The 20,703-nt window shown below is 43.0% G+C and overlaps 1 protein-coding gene across 2 annotated transcripts in view; it reads right to left on the bottom strand.

Moving 5' to 3' along the window:
- Positions 1 to 446: 446 nt before the first annotated feature.
- The window catches only part of EVA1C (eva-1 homolog C), a 40,243-nt gene continuing 19,986 nt past the window's right edge, over positions 447 to 20,703 (bottom strand). For both annotated transcript variants that reach the window (XM_049835134.1, XM_049835135.1), the window contains exons 4-8: positions 18,112 to 18,264; positions 7,487 to 7,630; positions 3,101 to 3,172; positions 2,235 to 2,324; positions 447 to 912 (exon numbers count right to left, since the gene is read on the bottom strand). In XM_049835134.1, coding sequence (XP_049691091.1) covers positions 524 to 912; positions 2,235 to 2,324; positions 3,101 to 3,172; positions 7,487 to 7,630; positions 18,112 to 18,264 — 848 coding nt within the window. In that variant the 3' untranslated portion in view covers positions 447 to 523. The remainder of the gene's footprint in view (positions 913 to 2,234; positions 2,325 to 3,100; positions 3,173 to 7,486; positions 7,631 to 18,111; positions 18,265 to 20,703) is intronic.

The raw sequence follows: 20,703 nt of genomic DNA, 5'->3' as shown, positions 1-20,703 counted from the left end.
TTGTAATCAGGATCACTGTTACCAGAGAAACAGGATTTATTAGGGAAAGGTTGAGTTAAGGAAACAGCAGAAAAGCTTCAAGAACCTGTGTTTAATTTTGCTTTGTCCTACTCATGCTATTAATACTCATACTTCTCATCAACAGAACATGTTCTCATGTAATTTATGAGTTGCAATACACTGTTTGCAAGTGCCATATCCTAATGCAGAAGGTGTTTCTCCATGTCAAGCTGCTTAAATATTTTTCTCCTTCTTTAATATTTCTTAACCTGCATATAGCAGTTGATCCCAAATTACAGTGAAAAGGAATCCATAACATAATGTAACTTAAAAGCAGGAAAGCTTGTAAAGGTGTTTTTCACAGAATGATTTAGACAGTCAAGGGTTTGAAACTCTCCTTTTATTGTATATATTTCTTCTTACTTTACAAATAATTATATGCGCTGATACAAATGTTCCTTCACAGAAGGTACATTTCTTTTTTTAAAAAAAAAGGGCTAGGGCATCATCCAAAATAAGCCATTTATTGTTCATTAATATAAAATGTATTCATATTTCTAGGAGGTGTCATATCCAAACCACTGTTCATCCAAATTTCTTGTATGATCTGCTCCCTGCGCTCTATCCTTTCGGCCAGTTCCGCTGCCTCTGTTGAATTATAACCTGAGTAAGAAGGTCTGTACAGTCCTGCTATCTCATCCTGTATATCCGAATCGGAGGAATCCTCCTCTTCCTCCTCATTTTCACTGTTCTCGTATGCTCCATCAGTTTCTGGCACCAAGTGATCCTTCTTTCTGTGCAATTTCTGGAAGTCATTCGAGCACGACCCACGGATCACCAAAGCACACAGTGTGAAGATTAATCCCACGCAAATGCTGGACACAAACAGGAGAGCGGCTCTTTCAGAGTGATCTGAAATCAGAAAACCAGTGCTTAAACACTTTACAAACTCTGCCAAAGTCTAGCTACAAAAGTCAGCTGCCATTTGTGAAGCGTCCCTGCATTACATAGCTATAACAATGGGGGGTGCTTGGGGGGGACGGGGTGTGGAGTGAGGCTTCTTCTGTCATGCACAGAAGGAAACCATCCTGCACTTGCAGTCTGAATGCTGCCATTTCTGCCTCTTCAAATTACTGTGCAAAAATCCCAGCCTCTTAATAACAGTATAAAACAACAACATTACCCCATCCTTTTATTAGCAGCTTACTAGCATTCTCGACCAGCTACCAGAAGCATACCTTTTTTTTTTTCCAGCCACCTTGCCAAAAGGGGCCTTACCCTCATGAAGAGGGGGCATGGGAAGAGCAACTCTGGGCTCTGCGGAGCCCCGGCAGCACCTCCAGGCCAGGCTGGGAAGGGAGCATGTTCCTTCCTTGCCATAGTCCGAGATCACTTCCCAGTAGAGCAACAAGTGAGACAGATGTGGAAACGGCCTTTCCCGATGGGTTGTAAAATCCAACCCTGGCTGCTTGGGGTGTCCTAGGCAGTCTCAAGGGTGGTGGAGTTTGGGGAGAGCTGCTGTGGGCAGCCAGGTGCCACCAGCAGGGACAGTCTGCCCTGCCGTGCCAGCAGGCTGCAGCCACCCGTTGTGCTGGCAGGGCAAGCCCTTGCAAAGGCTGTGGGATGATGCTCGACAGCTGCATGGTTCTTGGCATTTTCTAGAAGAGCAGCAATCTTGGCACCAGAATCGCTTCTTAACATTAGCCTTTGCTCACTTCCAAAGTTCATGACTTCTCCTGTGGTGTTAAGAGATCTGGTGATCACAAATTTATTTGTCTAAACAAAATTTGCCTTAGTGTTGCTAAGTTACAAAACCTGCCATATCCCATACCAGAGATGGCTGGGTTTGGGTTGTTGTTTTTTTTTTAACTGCTCCTCGATGATCCTTATATGTATGCAAACAAGCATTTCCAAAAATGGATGTCTCCAGCACTGCTCCCAGATCAGGACCAGGTTTTCAAAAATACTGAACAACCAACAGTCCCCATTGAAAATATTCATTAAAAAACATCTTGGCTGTGGTCTCTAAAAAAGTTTGGATTCTTCGAGATGGAAAACGTTCTATAAATATCAATTGTGCTGTGATTGTCCCATCCATTAAGGCTGTGATTATATTGGAATAATATCGTTACTATAAACATGGGATTACCAGTTGTGACCTTCTAAGGTGATCCTCCCTTTTCCCGAAATGCCATGATCTAATGAACCAAACAATCTCAGCCTCATTTTCCTACCTCTAATGTATGCAAATGTAGCCAAGATGTTGCTAACACTAATTGCATCTTTCTTTGGAAGTCTCGATTCCTTTGGATCAAGGTCAACACCTGTAACACAAAGAGGTAAAGCAAATTCAATCACACCATAGATGATGAAGCTACTAAACCGATATTCACCCAATAACTTCTAAGCTAACAAGTCCACCTAAAACACAGGCAGGCCAGCGCTGTGCTGTAGGAACCTTGCAGAACATTAGACCAAACAATGGTTGATAAATAAAATAAATATTGAAATAAAGTATAAATAATGAAGTATTTAAAATATTGAGTATCTAGAAAATGGCAAATTTATTTAAAAGAATCTATTACCACATGAAATCCCTTGCCAATTCCCATTAAGGTTTCTGATATAACTTCACTTCATTAAACTTCACAGCACTCAAATGGACTTCCCAGCCCCATCACTGCAGTACACTCCTGTTACTGATGACAATGAATACGCATTAGGCACATCATTAATTTTGTTGCCTTTAAGAAGAGCAGGTGATGCCATAACTCTTAAAAGACTCTTCACCCTGAAACAACTGCAGTTTCACTTTTACTTTTTCCATGGTTCAATCAAAGTTACAAGACAGCGCACTGGCTATGGGTAGGTCTGGATGGGTCACTCATTTCACAGCGTTGCTGTGACAGCAGGACCATGCTCATGTGGATCCCATCCTGCTCCCAGCCTGTCACGCTGCCCTCCGAGGGGAAGAGTAGCTGTTTCAGCCGGGTTTCCATTACCTCGTCCCACCTCCCTCAGACCAAGCTGTGCAGTGGGAAAACATCCTATTTCAAAGACAAAGGAGAGCAGCAAACCATATTTTTTTGATAGTACGTACCATCATTCTGTTTGACGGAAGACTTGCTATCAGTGACCAGGGGGTTGACAGCTGTGAGGATAAACTTAGGAACTGAAAAGACGAAAGACAAATTGTGTACTGTTAGTTTTAGGAACCAGATCCCCAGTTAATTACCAATCCCACTGCTAACCCTGGGTTTATTAACTGGGTTTCTGATGGCAGTTATCGAAAGGATCAGAGTAGGCGGCTGCGTCTGGAGCCAGTGTGGGCACGTGCCAGCCCTGCCAGTGTGCAAGCCTGGCTCCGGTGCTGCAGCCAGCCTGAGCTTCCTTGGTGGCCCAGAGATGCTGCCTCAATCCCGAATGCTGGGAGCGTTTCCAGAGGTGGTGCGTGGTGCAGTCCCAGGCAGAGCTGTGCTGCTTATCCCCAGCCTACCAGCCCCAGCCAGGGCTGCTGCCACTGCCTGCTGCATTGCCTTGACTTGTACTCATCTAGTTACGCTCCAACCCTGACGGCTGGCAAATGCCCCGGGAGAGAGGCTGTGCCCAGGGACACGTCCTCCTCTCTCCACCACCACCCACAGACCTGGCGCACCAGGAGGCACGGCACCGGGATGCTGTGGCATGGTACGGCAGCGAAGAGCACGCTGCTTACAGGATTAGCACTGGCAGGGAGGAAAAGGAGGCAGGGAAGGGAATAAAGCAACTGGGAAGAAGACTGAAAGGAAGGTGTGGTGGGCAGGGAAGGGAAACAAGGGCAAATGTGGCAGGCAGAGTGAGCCTGAGGGATGGGACACGCAGGTAGAGAGCCAATAATTTTCACCTGAAGATTGGTGAAACACCAAAGAAGACAGACAGTGCTGCAATTTCTTACTAGAGACTAGTAAGGGCAGCTCTGGACCAGCAACCGGGTTCACACACCAGCCCGCGTGGAGCTCCGGAACATCAGCGCAGATGCATACAGCACGAGGACCTGACCCCTTGTTTTCTGCCCCCTGGTTTTCCACCCCACAAGGGGAGTGCCAACCAGTGGACAGGAGACAAAACTGGCCTATAAATTCAGGATAAACTGGGCTACAGTCAGATGCTAAAGTGCATCTAGATATTGTTTTTGGATGAGAATAATTCACTGTAATTCTCAGAGAAATGTCTTAAGTCTTGTGTGACGTCCTCTGCAAAGCCTCTGAGACGAATGGTCACAGAGGAGGAAGGTGTGCAGGATGTGCTGGGTGGGAGTGAGCTGCAGCCTTCTCATTTCATTAATTTTTTCCCTTGATAAGTTTTCACACCCTTCTTAAAATAATTAAAACAGCTAAAAGTAGGTGCATCATGCAGACATTGAGAGTTCATATATTATGTGTTAGATGAATGGGCCCTTCAGATACCCAGATCTTGGCACCTGTTCCCTGTACTATGTGAAGGCAGATTGATTGATATTCAGACTGATGGGGGGGGGGGGGGGGAGAAAGAAATTTCAGGTATGAAGCTCATCTCTATCCCACACAGAAATGCTTGCCAACAAATAATGTTAAGGAAAGTTAAATGGAACAGCAGTTTGGGGCTTAGCATAGTTTTCGTTTGAAAAACAACTTAAAATAGCACTTCTTTCTGAGCAGAACTTTTCCTTGTGTGTGGGCTCAAAGTCATAGTTGTTTCCTTTCCTGATGAAAGAATTTTTTGGGGACTCTTAGCTCCCGTTTGCAATAAAAGGCCAACAGAGATAGGGGAGAATGAGCTCATTTCTATTTTGGCTAGTACCTCATCATAATTCTGAACTCTTTTCCAGTGGCAAAGTGGTTTTGTTGGTGCATGAGGCAGACAGTGAGCAGGTTGGTTTGTTTTCAGACTGCACTCTGAATTTGCAGGCCTGGCTGTTATGAACAAAGTGCATGTGTTATGAACAACATCCTGGGAGGATGCACCATCCCCAGGGCCCTTGTGTGATCTGAAGCTCCTGTTGCATGGCCTGATGCCCAGGTGGGGGCTCCTTCACCTGTGCTAATGTTCCTCCTGCTCCCCTCCCCGGGGGGAACTTCCCAGGGCTTTGCTTGCTGCAGGACTAAATCCTTTCCCCATGTCTTCCCATCAGGTTTGAACAGCTATTTAATATGCCATTCAAATATTAGTTGTAGGGGGATGCTTAATTCAAAATGGCATGCACAAAAAAAGCTCCTGACTGCTTGCATTGTTAATTTTTGTTATGGCTTTATTTCAGACACGAGGACTTTAGCCAGGATAGGCTGCACCAGGTCGCTGAACAGAATAACTGGTACTAGCATGAGGAATTTTTATCAAGATAATCACATTTATACTACAACTTGTGCCAGCACTACTTTGTCAAGTAGGGTAGGAGTCATTCACTTACCACAAGCTGCCAAAGGCAACCCACAGATGGACTTTGAATGGCATCCAGGGAGGGCAGATACAATGCAGGGCGTCAGGAGCTGTGTTTCCTGAGAGAGGCTCCTAAGTCCAGCCTCAGCAAGAGCCAGGAGATGTCACCGCGTGCAGACACAAGATGATGCTGAGCAGGTCAGTGGGGGCACTGAGACTGCGAGAAACCAGCACCTCCTGGTTCCTGCTAAGTTTTTACTAACAGGAATTAACTGCAAAAATAAAAATGCAGCCAGACACACTAGCCCTAAATGGTTGCTGACCAACTGAGGTGGGGAGTATGATTTTTTTCACATTCCTGACCATGATGGAAATACTTTCAAGTGTGGCATAGCCCTCAGAGAACGTGGTCTGCTCTGTTGTGCTTCTGTCACTTCAGAGAGAGGCCTATTTACCTAATCTTGGGAAGCACCAGGTTAGCAGGGATCTTCTAGTGAGGGGCAGGAATGTAAAATGTCATTCTGGAATACACCCAAACTCTTCCCATGTTCACTAGATGATCTGTAAAATAATTAGACCTGCAAATCATTGGCTAATGCTTTAGATTGCACAGCTCAGTAGGATTTGGCAGAAGAAAAAGTCTTCAAGATGTGCCAGCAACACACAAGAACACTACTTATTACCCATGTGTTTTTGCAAAACCACTTCACTAAATAACAGAATGCATAATCTCACTGCAAACAAACTTATGCTGGTTTTCTAGTACACAGATGTGCAAGAAAGAATGATCTGTTATAATTATCCTTACTCTAATTGAAGAGAATTCCATTAACTCATTCATAATGTTACTACCACATGAAGGCAACTGTACAGTAATATAACATATTAGTGCAAAGGCAGATTTCCAGCTCTCTTCAACAATATAAAGCTGAATTATTGCAATGCCTCTCACCTGACAACTAACTCAGGGGGAGACTGAAAATCTCTCATGCCAGCAAGGAAGCAGTCGGGGCTCATTCTCCTCTGATCTTCAGGTACACGGTGATCTGGTAATCAATCCTACATTGCTGTTCCCAAAAGCACGTCTCAGATAACCTGTGCCCTTTGACCACTACTCACTAGAGATGCAGCAAAGAGCCAGAAAGGAGCAGGGCTGGCAGCTTTCCAAGCAGTGCACAGTGAGCAGAGCGGTAACTTGGTGAAAAAGCTTTTACGTGTTCTCTGGTTGAAGCAGAGGCGTGCGAGAGACAATCACCCCTGACCCTCACACTTCCAGCCCACAGCTAGCCAGCAGCAGAAAGCAGACCCTGAGCAGATCTGAGGCTTAAGAAATGCGCAGCCATTCCTAAAAATGTGCAATACCAAAATAAGGCAGTACATTGAAGTTCTGCTACCACTTTTCTCTCGCTTTTATTGATATTACACTTTGCTGTCCTGTGGCCTTTGCTTTTGAGGAAAAGAACTGTAGGGAATTCTGCTTTCCACCAATGTAAATATATTAGTCTACGGTAAAGAATATGGATAACTGTTCCCTCTTCAAGCTTCAGTCCTGCAAGGGATGTATAATCTCAAACCTTTACTTTTAGTGAGACTTTGCCCATGAGAAAGGAAATCCCTCTGCAAGGCTGAAGGCTGTAGGTGTGCTCATGTGAATCAGATTTCAGAACTGGGCATGTACACAGTGCTTCATTTATGCTGGACTGCTTTACCTGCACTGATGGCAGGCAATGCCAGGTTATTTTTCCTAGCTCTCTTGCAGCTGAATTCTGTAAAACATACTCTTATTTTGATAGTATTTTTCAAAATATTAGAACACATACTTTATATTTTATTGTCAACTGCATTTTTAATAGTAAAAAAAACCCTTAATGCCTGAATTTACAATAGGTGCAGCTCTGCCTATGGGACTGTTCATGTATTTTGGTTGTTCTTGTATGGCTATGTCACAAACTTCCTATGTTAGAAGGAAGAGGACATTCAGGAAGCCTCTGTGTGCATGTGTGTGTGTGTCTCCATACGTGTGCACCATTTGGCATCGTCTTCCTTTGCAAGCAGAATGACGGCTTTAAAATGATCGTGCATTTGCTCTTACCACATGCGTAGCTGACGTTAAGGTATTTTGTCACTCCAGGTAGGCACGGACTTCCAAAATCCTGGCTAGTGACAATGATTTTGCATCTCTGTTTCCCGTAACACCTTTTTGATAAAACTTCTAGTGCCGTGTAAGACAAACAGTCTGAAAGAAAAATACATACAATAAATATACAACACTGGTGTTATTAGAAATGACAGCTGCTACATGCATGACTAGAGATACAAATCTGGTATTGATTTCAGGCATATGTTTGCCTCAGCAGGATTTCAGAACTAAATATTAAGATCTGTCAATGCAAGGAAGTCAGCTGCAAAGAAAATATGAACTTGGAGCAAGTTAACTACCTCATGCTGACTTCCAAGTGCATACTAAGGTTGCAGTAAGATTCATGTCAAACTCCAAACGAGGTGCCCAGTATAAGACCTCTATGTTCACTTCATGATGACTTGGAAAAAAATAAGCATATCCAAATAGCTCTCCATCTATTCCATCTGAAAATAAAGGGAGAGGCAATGCTGTTTGCAGGTCTTTCTCTTGGTCCCTGGGTTATTGAGATGATTTGACTGGATGCCTAATTTCAGTTCAAGTCAGGTGAGGTCAGTTTTTGTGTGTTGCAACAGCTAGGGCTACAGTGAAGTCTGGTGTATTAAAGGTAGATTTTGATTTATTATACCTGCCGCTGGTAGGAGCCATTCTGCCGTGGCAGAGAGGTCAAAATGGGCTCAATATTTAACCAGGGAAACATTTGGCATCTTCCTCCTATACCAAATTCCAGGCTGTCCTAGTAAGGCTGCCACCACAAGCCAAGTTTGCATGCCTAAAGCAACTTCAACGGCATCTACACTGCACTGCCTTCATGCCCTAATTACATGAGGTAACCCACATCATTTTCAAAACAGCCTAAACTACCCCTGACTTTGTGCAGACAAAGAGTCCGGATTGCTGAACCTCTCCCTGTGGACTGAGCAAGAAGCATGTGCCGTGTGTGAAAACCTGCCTTGCTAACATCCACACTTGGAGTTGAGTTTTCTTTATTCAAGACTTATGCCTTCTACCACAATTTATAAAAGAATAAAACTTGACTAGCAGGATTTTGCACTGAAGCATAAATTATTTGAGTAGGAAAGTGTGTGTGTCAGACAAACTTTAAACATTCTGCTTTTAAAAAAAAGAAAGTCTGGTGTGATTAAATTCCCGGTATCCACATGTGCTAAACTCCAAGCCACAAAGCAAAAACACCCCCTAGTTTTGGTTTCTAAACAGAAAGTATGCAGAAATGAGAAGTCTGGAGTAAGTAATACTTTTCTGAAGCTGTCTGCCTCCAGTCAGCGTAACCTCACGCATTTTCCTTCTGTGGATGACTGATAGATATTTCCCACTCTAGTCTTCTCAGGCAGGGACACTCTAGAGGTCTGAAAGCATATTTCTCTGGGCATTAAAACAGCCCTTCTTCCTATAATAAAACTCAGACAAGGACAGCATCTTGTCACCTTCCAACTGCTGAGGCTCATTTGTGCCTCTTTAGAGGAAGGAGAAACAGTGCTTGGAGACACACTCCAAAGGTTCCCCAAATCAATTTTGTTTTGAACAGGAGGAGGAGGTTTGAGACTGGAGTTCTTGACAAAGATGACTGACATTTAATATGTGAAAATGATTGTGATTTTTAGAGTTAATCCCCTAACATCAGCAGTAAATAAGTCATATACTTGGAACGGAGCAATTGGGAGATACTGGGCTGATCTGTTTGTTTGGCAAAGGGCTCGTGGGTTACCTTTGGACATGGATTTTTGGGAGACTAACTCTTCCTTTGTCTTCTCAGAGACCTAAAATTCTAATGCCCATGTGTTCCGGGAGGCTGCTGGGCAGGCAGGGAAGGCTGACCTAAAACATTGGGTAGTTCTGATTAACTCAGCTGTTTTAGTTTCCCTCCCTGGCGATTTTAGATGAGTAAGGGTATATTTGGGTGGACATTTTAGGCAGCCAAGTAGCTTATTTTGGCAAGTACAAAAACAACTGAAGAATATCAGGAGGAATTATCAGATGATTCATGAATGAATTTGGAACACAACACCAACCTGGCAAACTGAATTATGTTTTCTACAAAATTTCATGCCCTGGGAGCTACTCACAGTGTCTTAAAAAACAGGAGGCTGTTGTGCTGATGGTTTTTTACAAATTCAGTGACATAGTGAGTACGTGTTTCATTTTGCCTTTGGTAGATGTTTGCTCATGTTTCTGTGGGAGTTGATAGCTCCTTATCGTCTCTATTCATGTTGGATTTGGCTCCTCTACCTGAGGAGCCAGTCATCATATGCCTGCAGGCTCTTGGCAGGCCAGTTTTTGGAGAACTTCCCAAGGCTTGCCTAGTGTCACAAGTGAGCAAATGCAAACTAAGGCTGGCTTGCTTTTGCAGGACACCACAGATGTTAACTGGAAAGACCTATAACAAAACCCCTCTATTTAACAGCTTGCTGTGGTCTGACAAGATTTTGGCTTTTAGTGATTAAGTCAAAAAATTTCAATTTTTTTCTCTCTGGTTTATGTGCGTCCTTGCTATATCTCCCCACTAGCTCTCCCAGCAGCTATGATGCCAGCTGAGCAATGATTTCAGCTCAGAGGAATTCTGTGTATTTGGTACCACAGGCCACTTTTTCAACGTCTGCAGCTTCATCTGTACAATCTCCCACAAGCGGACGTTACAGGAGTGTATCTGCACCAAAGTCAGAGAAATCAGTATGTGCTGAAGGGATGTTCAAACTAGTTTCAACCAAACTTGCTCAGGGTCTAACAGCAATCCAGATGCAGCAAAGGAGAGGTCGCGCTAAGAATAACTTACACTTCTTCTGGTCAAACACCTTATTGCAGTGTCTGAATGAGGAGAGGATTCAGTCAGTGCTGCATTTTGAGTAATCAGTGAACAGTCCTACTGAATGGTCCTGAAGAAATCACCAATCAGGAGATGAACAAAAATATGCAGTGTGTCTTCTTTCTGAATATCTAAGTAATGTTTGAGCTACACATACGTTTATGGGGCTTGCTAAATTGGTACCATACGCTTAAAATAAACTGCCTCTTGAAAGCCATGTTCCTGGCGTGCTAGAAAGCTGGTGGCATCCACCAACAGCGGCGGAAAAGGCAGCGATGCATGGCTGGGAAAACACACCATTCTTCACGCTTTTCTCCCAAAGTTGCCTGCTACACACCAAGACTGTTGGTGGATCTTTTGAAAGAGACAATTATATGGATGGCATGGAGATACGGGTGTCAAGAAGAGGTTCTTAATGCAGTAATAAACCATCAAATCTGACTGCAGCTATTTAACAGTTAGAGCAAAAAGCCTTGTTCCTGGAGGAAAGGCTCTTTCAGCTCCCTAATTAGCTTTGTTTAGGGAAGTTTTGGCATGCAAATGACATGCCATAAATCATGCAGGCTTTAATGAGGAGCAATTTGTCTTCTGCTTTCTTAAAGCTGCTCTCAATTCAGACAGAAGGAGCTTTCCCTCCTTTTCTTTCCACCCTGCCACACAAGACCTGCAGGTGATGGAGCAGCCAGAGCTGGCCTGAGCATCTTGTGCCAAGCTCTGGCAACAGCACCCTATCACACCCTCTACAAATGTTACTAATTGCCGTCTTCTCCCACATCACTATGCACAGGGTGAGCCTCAAGACATGGTGGGTAGAGGATGTGTCTCAAATGTACATCCACATGACATAAAAAGTAACATGCTGGTGAAGGACCAGGACACCCAAAAAAGAACCCTCTCCACTATGTGTCACTCCAATACTGGAGCCCAGCTGCTTCTTGCTTTCATCCCAAACTGCTGCCTTGTGCTGCTTTATGCTTTCTGGGCTGTGCCTACCCACAAAAGAATAAGGAGCTTGCTTTTAAAATCAACTGAAAGCAAAGATTTCACACTACCAAATCAGGATGGCTTGTGCTTTGTGGAGCCCGAATATCAGCTCTGGGGATAAGAATTGACAAGGGGAAACTATGGAGTTCGGAGCAAGCAAAGACTGCAGACTCCTAAAGAAAGTTACCATAGTAATATGGTAATTTATGCGAGAGCATGGCATACCAGGTCCTGCCTATGCATCAGAAAAGTGCCATTTGGTCAGCTGATTCTAGCGAAAACACACAATATGATCAGCAGCACTTAGGAAAAGTGTTGCTGATACCTTTATATTCCAGGTCCAAGTGTTGTCAGTAAATGAGGCAGAATGATACGCTAAAAATACTACTTAGTGCCAGCACGGACCATTCCTTAGAAGTGAATACAGCACCAAGGCTTTCTGAAAAGCTGCACCGTCTCTCTCCCTCTCACTGCAGTGCCTGTTGTGAGGCCCTTGTAAGCCTGCATGAGATTAGCCCATTGCTTGGTTTTACTTACAAGCTGCTCTGAGTTCAGAATTCAGTCTGTAAGTATTTTCCACGCAACCTTCCCCTGGTCTTTCTCTCCTTCTTGCATGTGCGTATGCACAGAGTGGGGGATCCATCTGCCAGCACAAACGCCAAGGGCAAGAGGCAAGTGGAACTCCACACTCACTGGTGGCAGCAGGAACCAGACTCCCTCTGCCCAAATGCTCGTTGCTTTGTTTTGCACTATTTGGGTCTGTACGCACACAGGCAGGAGTTCCTTGGCTTATTTTAGACTCAGGTGCCAAGTGTACTTTTCCAAACAGTTCAAAAAATCTAAGCTAGAAAAATCTATACACAAGAAAACCCCTGAATTGCTAGTAAAGAAAACATTAACAGACAAAGTGATGTGCGTCTGAGCATGTTTCAAGCAACTTCAAACAGCTGCTCAGCCAAATGTGACCTCCCCTGTTTATCTCAGCAGAAAGTTAACTGGACTCCAAAAATGGTGGCTGCTCTCTTCTTTCCTTCAAAAAATCGCTTCTCATCCTGCCACTGCTTTGAACATCTTTTCTTTTTGGTGAGCTTTGTCTTGACAAGATCTCTTGGGGCTAAGGGGTGCAATGGCTCCTATTGGCACCTTCTGGGGCCCAAAACACCTACTGAGCTTCACAGTTTGCTCAGGCTGACATGGACAAGGTACTTTCCATCTCTGATATCTGCACACAGAGGGAGTTAAGGATTTTTGTGGTGGAAGTAAAATTGACCAATTTCATCTGTACTTTTGCACCCGTAAAATTCAGTTGACTGTTGTGTCCCACACCCAAAGTGGCAAGGCACTAGTGGCAGAAGCTGCAAAGGGAGATGTGAACCTACCGCACATCCCTGAGCCCTAGTCCTGCTACAGAACAGTGCCTCTGCATCTACCCCACTCACATCATCCCTCTGCCTTCACAGCTGGAGCATATTTGCTCTTTCACAGTGTCCCTGTAAGAGGTCCTATGCTGTGTTACTAAAATAACTGCTCTACAGCCTCAGGTTTCTTCCATTCAGGAGACTGCAACCTGCATGACTGCCCACAGGGCTTGTGTTTGAAATCAGCCCCATAGTTAGCTAGTAAATATATGCTAAGCAGATGATGCTCAGGAATGGAAGGGCATACCCAGGCCTTGAACCGGTGATACTTGCAGTCTAGAAAGGACTTAGTCTCCTTCTCTGTAGCAGCTCTCAGCTACAAGCTCTTGCTTCTTCCTCCAGCAGAGGACTGGGCTCACTGTTTCTGTCAATTGACTAAGTGCTCCTTGAAGTGTCTGTACTTCAATACCCAGCATTTCTCAAATTTTGGCCAACTTACTTACATCGTTTGTGTTTTATGGCACCTAGAAGTCTATAGCTAGCATGAACCCAGTAACTTCAGTGGGTAAGCACTTCCAGGTCTGCCTATAGCCATCTGTACCTTTACTTCACTTACATCTGCTCTCAAGAGACTTATACAAGGGACTGGCTCACACTAGGAGGAGTATACATGTCTTAGTAAGAGAAAGAAAGCAAAAGCTTTTCAATCACTGTTAGTGAATAAGAGATGTAGGCCCTTTGAATTGTCCACAATACTGATTAAAAATAAAAAAGAGAAAAAAAAGGAATCACAGTATCACAAAATACGGTTATCTAACAAAATCATGAGGCATTGTTGGGCTGGAAGGAACCTACAGGATTTTGGAAATCTCTCTCTCTTGCTCTGCTAACACCCCTTCTTAGCTGAGTGCCATTTCACTGGGAAGAGGGAATAAGGACAAAACCCAGCCCTAGGTGCTTGCCATGGTGCAAGCCATGATGGAGAGTGCCTGAATTCTCCACCTCCCCTCTCAACCTGCCAAAAGTGGGAACAGGTAAAAGAGAGTGCTGTGCTGGAAAGGACCCTACCTCCCAGCAATGAAGATAGGTAATTCAGGGCTCTACTGGTCATTAGTGCTTGAGGGAATGCACATCCGATCAGCCAATGCACATCCAGGTGAAATTTCTGGGAAGGACATTTTAGTGTTCTAGCTTGCAAGCTGCAGCTAGAGGCAACCCACTACCAATCCTTCTTTCAAGTACTTTCATGTATTAACAAGAGTAGTTTATGATGTGAGAAGTGTTTGTTGACCTGAATCTTCCTCATACTCTCTATGCTAACCTGTTCTGGCACAACTCTTTAACTTCTTTTGGCCAATAAATTTTCTCTTTCCTCACGCACATGTTAGTACAAACATAAAAGAGATAATGCGTCAGAAAAGGTAGCAGCTTACACAGGAACAAACTGCTATGGGTTCCTGCTTTGGTGCTGGGCACAACAGATTCCTCTAAGCAGAACCATCTGCTACAAAACTGCACCCAAAAGAATGTCAGTTTTCTTGTGAAGTTTTTGATAATCTTAGTAAAACAGGGAAGTTACTTTCTGTAAATTCTGTACAGTCTTAACAGTGCCAGTCATTTGAACAGCTGCAGAAGCAGGACACTGCTTGGAGTTTTGTACTTTTCCTGCAGCGATCCAGAGATCTTATAATGGAAGTATTTCCCTGTGCTTCAGTGAACTCTATTACTCATGGTAGGAGCTTACTTTGCAGAAGAAACTTTTCCTGAAGCTAAAATATCCTAAAATGCCTGGAGACAAGATTTTACGCACTGTTCTTTGAAGTGGGCAATGGTGACTACTCATTGGAATGCATGGCCCTGATGACAAGTCAGAGAGCAAGACCAGAGACATGCAAAAATACCATATTTCAGTTTGGTGGTGAAAGTGATAAAAAACAGGAAAAATGTTTTATAGTGATCTTATATGGAAATTTCACGTTCTTTGACAAATCCTCCCTCTCCCCCAAACTGCATCGAGCAAGATGAGTTGTTCTAAGTGCAGCTTTTTGTTTCTGCTAATTTTTAACAAAACCAAGTGATGTTTTGAAATGAAAGGTGCAAGTTACACATATAATTAAGTATCAAGTCTTGGGACTGAAGTAGTGCTGTCTTATCAGCTATGGTACATGTTGGAGAGTTTCTTGTACTCAGTAGTTCAAATCTTTACCCAGATTAAAATCTTCTCTTTATCTGAATCAGAACAGGGACTTGTTTATATGTTTCCAATAACCCATCCTGTGTGGCCTTTTCAGTTGGCTTTATCTCATGCTAAAGGTGTTCCATTGCCTGGGGTAAGGAAGACTTAACCAGATCAGAGAACAACTCTACTGTAAGGCTTTGTTCAGCAGGGATAACACCATGATGCCACTGCTCTTCTTTCTCCTCTGTATTGAAAATGGCACCTAATTTACATTATTAAAAGTGGCTCAGAAAACTAGTTCCAAGAGGAGGCACTCATGCTAAATGTTGAGCTGAGGCTCAAGATCTTCCAAGTGCTCCAAGGCCACACGGATATCACCAATACCAGAGATGGATTTATATACTCTATTTCCTATATGGAGAACAGCCTTTATGTTAAAGAAATTTTATGTTTTCCTGTGTTCCCTTTGAAGCAAAGCTCCAAAAATCTCTCAGCTGATTTGACAGACTGTTCATAGAAAAGTGATAGTTCAGAATATATCTGTCTCAGTCCAAAGCTGCTGTTTGTCATTAATTGCTTATCAGCTATATTACATGTAACATGAGGTCACTAAAATCTAGAGAAGTATCTAATTAATTCAATACCCAGTACTCCTAGGAGGACCACATCAAGTATGAATAGATGCAAAACTCTTGAGCTCAACAGAGACCTCCTATACTTGTCACTAGGACCCACCGACAACTTCTCTTCTGCATAGTACTAAAAAAATACCTCACGGTTTTCCTGTGATGCAGTGAAAGAAACAGAAAGGCGCAAGCACTGCCTTTAGGCTGAGATGCATAAACGTGGGTAGAAACAACAACAGGATGTGTGTTAGAGCAGATTTAGCTTTTGGCACAAACATATACAAGTATCTGGGCTCTGATTTAGGAATGAAGAGCAGCTGAAGTAAGTTTTCTAAATTGTCTCAAATTGTTAAAATCACGTTGACATTCAAATTGCCATTGCTTTCCCTGACAGAAAGGTACACAGATATTTAAAAAGTCTATTCATGTACCCACTCACATCTGCATGTGCTTAAATAACCACATAAATAAGATTTAAGCCCGAGATGGATAGATCTGGAGTCAGTTGGATTTGGCTCCTAAGTGCTACATCTTCTGTGATAACTGAATGTGTGTACTCCCAAGTCACATAGGTGCTTTTGGAAATTATACTCCCTGCAGAGGGTTACTGGCACCATGCAGGAAGAGGCAAAGCACTTTCATTAAGTAATGGGAAAGCTATACAAGGATCTTCCATCTATAGATCTACCTTGTGTCTGTCTCCGGTTTTACGGTCTCTCCTATTACCACAGTTTTAGGTTGCTTTATAGAACACAAACCCAGCAACAGCTAGGGTGTTACTCAAGAGCTGCTTGTATGCAGGGGGCCACAGCAGAGAGTTTGTTACTATTGCAAATTCTTTCTCATTTATACTGGGAAACTTTATCCAGTAAGAAGGGTTTGCAGTATTCTGATCTGTGAACTGTAAATGCTGACATTAGAGGCAAGTGAGTGATTTCCAGAGATGAATGAAGTGCAACAAGTAAGTATGATGGCAGCCTTTCTCTATCAACTGAGCTACCTCTGCTCTGCCTTGAGTCATACACTAATGCCACCATCACGAAGGATGTATGGGTCTGTTACAAGCCTGCTAAAATGTTTCCTCCACAGAAAAGATAGTCAGACCTAAAGTCTGCATGAAGGACCACACAAGATGGCCAGTGTGAAACATGGACCTGGCAATTTAAATAGATTCTTGTCTAAGAACAGATTACAATTTTCAGCCAATACATTTTTAATAATATCTATGTAACTAAATAGAAATATTGGCTTGCAGACAAATGGCTTTTAAGACTAATTATTGATCTCTTCTTGATGTTCAGAGATGCTTCTTATAGATTTCACTTGTAGCATGTTTCTTAGGAGTAAACTTCAGCTTTTGCACACGGCTGGCATCACTCATATGTAAGTCCTTCCCAGTGTGATATTAAGGGATTTGAAGAGTTCACATATCTTGCGTTGGCCTTCTCCATGGCATGAAAATTTACCTTCATACCTTCAGTGTTAACCACTGAACGTATTATTCATACAAGCATCAAGCACCCTCAAAACCACATGCTACTATAAATTTAGATATTTAGTGATAAAAACCGAGTCAAAAGTCATTAATCATACACGAGCCAAGACCATACAGTGAAGCCAATGATTGGTTTTCAATGTAGACCATACAACCACTTATGATAGTTTGGATTCTTTTACCTATTCAAAAGGGAATGGTCTGTGCCTGAAAGTGTTCACAATCCGACCAAAGTAATATTAATATTATAGCAACATTAATATATTATTTATATATTAACTACTAATATAGTGACATTAATATTATACATTAATATACCTACTGGGATGCACCTGTACTAGTAAATCAGCAGTGAGAGGGCATGTTCTTGACACTGCAATGCAGTGCTCTACTCTGGTAAGTACGGTCCCTGCACCCATTTGGCCCAGACCAACAGCATCCTCTCAACAACTCCCCATCACAGCTGAGGAGCTAGCACAGGCCAGGGAGTAGCCCCAAGAAGCTGTCTGCATGCAGTCATCCTGCTTTGGAGGGTGAGAGTTTAGTACTACATACATAGGACATTCCTGCCTGCTGGAGTTGGTGCCAGAGAGAAGTCCCAGGCACATTTAATTTTCTAGTATACTACCACAGTCTTGGAGTCTGGTCATACAACAGCATCTAAAGCAATGGACCCGACCTATGGGCCCTATCCTTACAGTCTGCATTTAAAGCAAGAAAGAAACAGAGATCAGAGAAGATAACAGTAAGACAAGGTGTCATGACACTCAGATTGCCTAATCATTGTCAGAAGTTGGAAGAAGAGAGGCAAACAGCTGATATTTAGTATACATCACCTAAGTTCAAGACAGCCAACAGAACTAGAGTTTTTGATGTTAACCATACTAAGGACTGATTAACTATATGGAAGTTTATTACTTTGCTGCATTTCTTACTCTACATTTTTCCCTTATACTGGGCAATTCACTTAAGTTTCAGAAATAATCTTTCTCATATTTCAATCACTGGTGCTTTCAAAATGCCATTGCTCTTGCACCTGAAGTTTTCTCTCCGTCTGTTCCCCTGCTCCTCTGTCCACCTGCTTGCAGAAGGTCTATCAACTGTAAGAACATACCAAAGGGGGGGATGCGCTCCATTTCTGTCGAGCAGACGTTCTCCTCATGTGCCCATCTGCCATAGGTGGCAGAGTAGATGATAAGGAACTTGGATTCCTGACAGTGGAGTTTCAGTTCCTGGTTTTCACATGCTGATTTGGTTTTGTATTCAGCTAAAATAGAAGCAAATAACAATATGGTAGCATGAGGCAATTTACTCGGCTGGACTGTTAATAGCAAATAGCAGCATGACAGAAAACAGCATTTCTGCAAGTTCTGTTGCGAGTGATATGTGGCACTACTACAATCAGAGACAAAGCCAATAGCAAAGCGGAGTGTTTCCTCCAACTGAATTGCTCCCGTATGACTATCTAAAGCCTCCGGCCCCTTTTTGAAAGGAATTAAAAAGTTAACTTGTGCCAATCTCCTCCCCCAGTGGAACAGCCTCCCCTCTTCCTGCCTGATTTCCTGGCTTGCTTTCCACCACTGCTCAGTAGGAAAAGCCTCGTCCCTTCCTTTTGTCTCTCTCTGGGACAATGTTGCATTCTACGCCTACTTCAGATGCCTGCCTGAGTGCTGAGAGCCTCCAACCGTTCATCAATCATGGGGATGGCTGGCATCACCCAGTGCCACTGCATACAGCACTGAGCAAGCGCCGAAGAATGGGAGGCACAAAGGCATAGGGACACGCCATGTATCCTGAGCCAGACAGTGCTCTCAGCTATATTTGCACGGCTCCCCCAAGGTCAGTGGGTTTCCCTGGGTGAGACTATCCAGCATGGGCTCATTTGAAAGTTTTGCTGACAAAGCAATGTGAATCAGGAGCCTGAGAAAAATACACCCCCTCCCTTTCTCAGCTGGCACAGGCACACTGGCAGCGCTCTCAGCACAGAGGTGGGGAAGCCAGTGAGATCATCTTCCAGACAGCATGGTTTATCCCTCCTAGGGAACTGGTTAAAATCTGCCATCTGGCCAAGGAGGTCTCTTGCTGGCCTAAGCAGCTGGTCTGCTTGCAGCATTTTACTGCTCAAGTCTTCCCAGTCTAGGTATGGTAGCAAACCTTTTTACTGCAGATAAGGCCAGGGAGAAGTTTGTTCTGCTCCATTTTTTTGTCCTTCAAAAATGTGAAAACAGGAAAAGGAGGTTCCTGAGCTGAGCAGGAGAAAAGGGAAACCTTATTGTTACTGAGTGGTATCCCTGCGAGTGGAGTGTGGGTGGTGGTGCTAGGGGACCTGGAGAGAGAAAACCCTCCTGTCTATTCAATAAAGAAAACATTATTGTTTCATTTAGAATAGAACAGATTAAAAAAATGGGTTAATGTTCTTGGTAATAGTCCAGTTTTCTTCCATTCGAGCTCATCAGCAGTCACAAGTTTAAGTCTAAAAAAGAATTTTAAAAAATACTTGACCTGCTGCAGATTGTTACTTCTGCAGAAGCACCTGCCATACTATACACCCATGAGGATCATGCCAAGAAAACAGAGGCTCTGACCCAAGGGCTGATAGCCTAAAGCTGGGCTTTGTATCTGTACAGATGTGCTCGTGGTTGCCGGAGAGGCTATGGAAATACAGACAACAGAAACAAACCTGCAAGTGGTGCAAGACAAGGGTAACAATCCAACAGAGACCTCTGCAGAGATACAGCAACAATATTTCTAAACAGATGAAAAACTAAGGGATTCAGGCAATTGCTTAAGTGCCCACTTGAAGGCAAGGAGACTATAAAATATACTTAAAGTTATACTCAAGTGATTTCCTGAGTGAGGATGTTTTCCACAGCCAAGCCTAACAATATTGGTATCTTACCTACAGATATAAATTCCCTGTCATGTGAAATCATGTAATTTGCACTGGAACTGGACTATTCCTCAATTTTGAAGGCAGCATTTGCTGTTAAATACACTTTAAACCAGCTTTTGTAAAATTCAGATCACAGAGAATATTATATATTCAAGGTAGCTCATTTCCAGTGGGAAAAATATTAAGCAGCTTATAAAAGTAACAAACAGGATCCTAATCCACTTTTGATAGTAAAAAGAGATCTCTAATGACACAGACACAGCTATGATATTCAAATCCATCTACTATTAATAATGTGGTAATTGTAATATGTAAAAAATAAAAGTTAAACTATTAAGATAATAAAACAGATATTAAAATTTTAATTTCAGACATAATTTTCCCCTGATGACTAGCCCAGTAAATCTTTCTGGGAATTCTTGTGTCAGTGCTTTGCCAAAGGTAACATCTTCCTACGCCATTCCTGTATCTCTGCTCTGACTTCAATACTCTGCATAAATTGACCCTTCAGTTTGCTTGCCACCCCTGTTCCTATTCCACCAATGATGTCTATCTTAATGCTCTGATTAAAGAAAATCCCTTTTGTGCTTTCTCCTTTAGTTGTGGGATGGTATTTCTGAGTTGGCTGGTGAACCTATCCATAAATCATCATTCAACTATTGTCTTTGGGACCCATTTCAGCCACACTGGGGATTAGCTGCCAAAAAAAGCTGAGTCCCCAGGCTACTGGGGCTTGTTCTCATATACAATAGCAACAAGAAAAAAAATTAAAAAACACCCATAGATGAAACCTCATGATGATTGTCTTAATCT

This window comes from Accipiter gentilis, chromosome 32, assembly GCF_929443795.1.
Source record: "Accipiter gentilis chromosome 32, bAccGen1.1, whole genome shotgun sequence".
In the NCBI taxonomy this organism is placed as follows: Eukaryota; Metazoa; Chordata; class Aves; order Accipitriformes; family Accipitridae; genus Astur; species Astur gentilis.
Note: the sequence above shows the minus strand (reverse complement) of the source record. Positions and strands in the feature narration are given on the sequence as shown.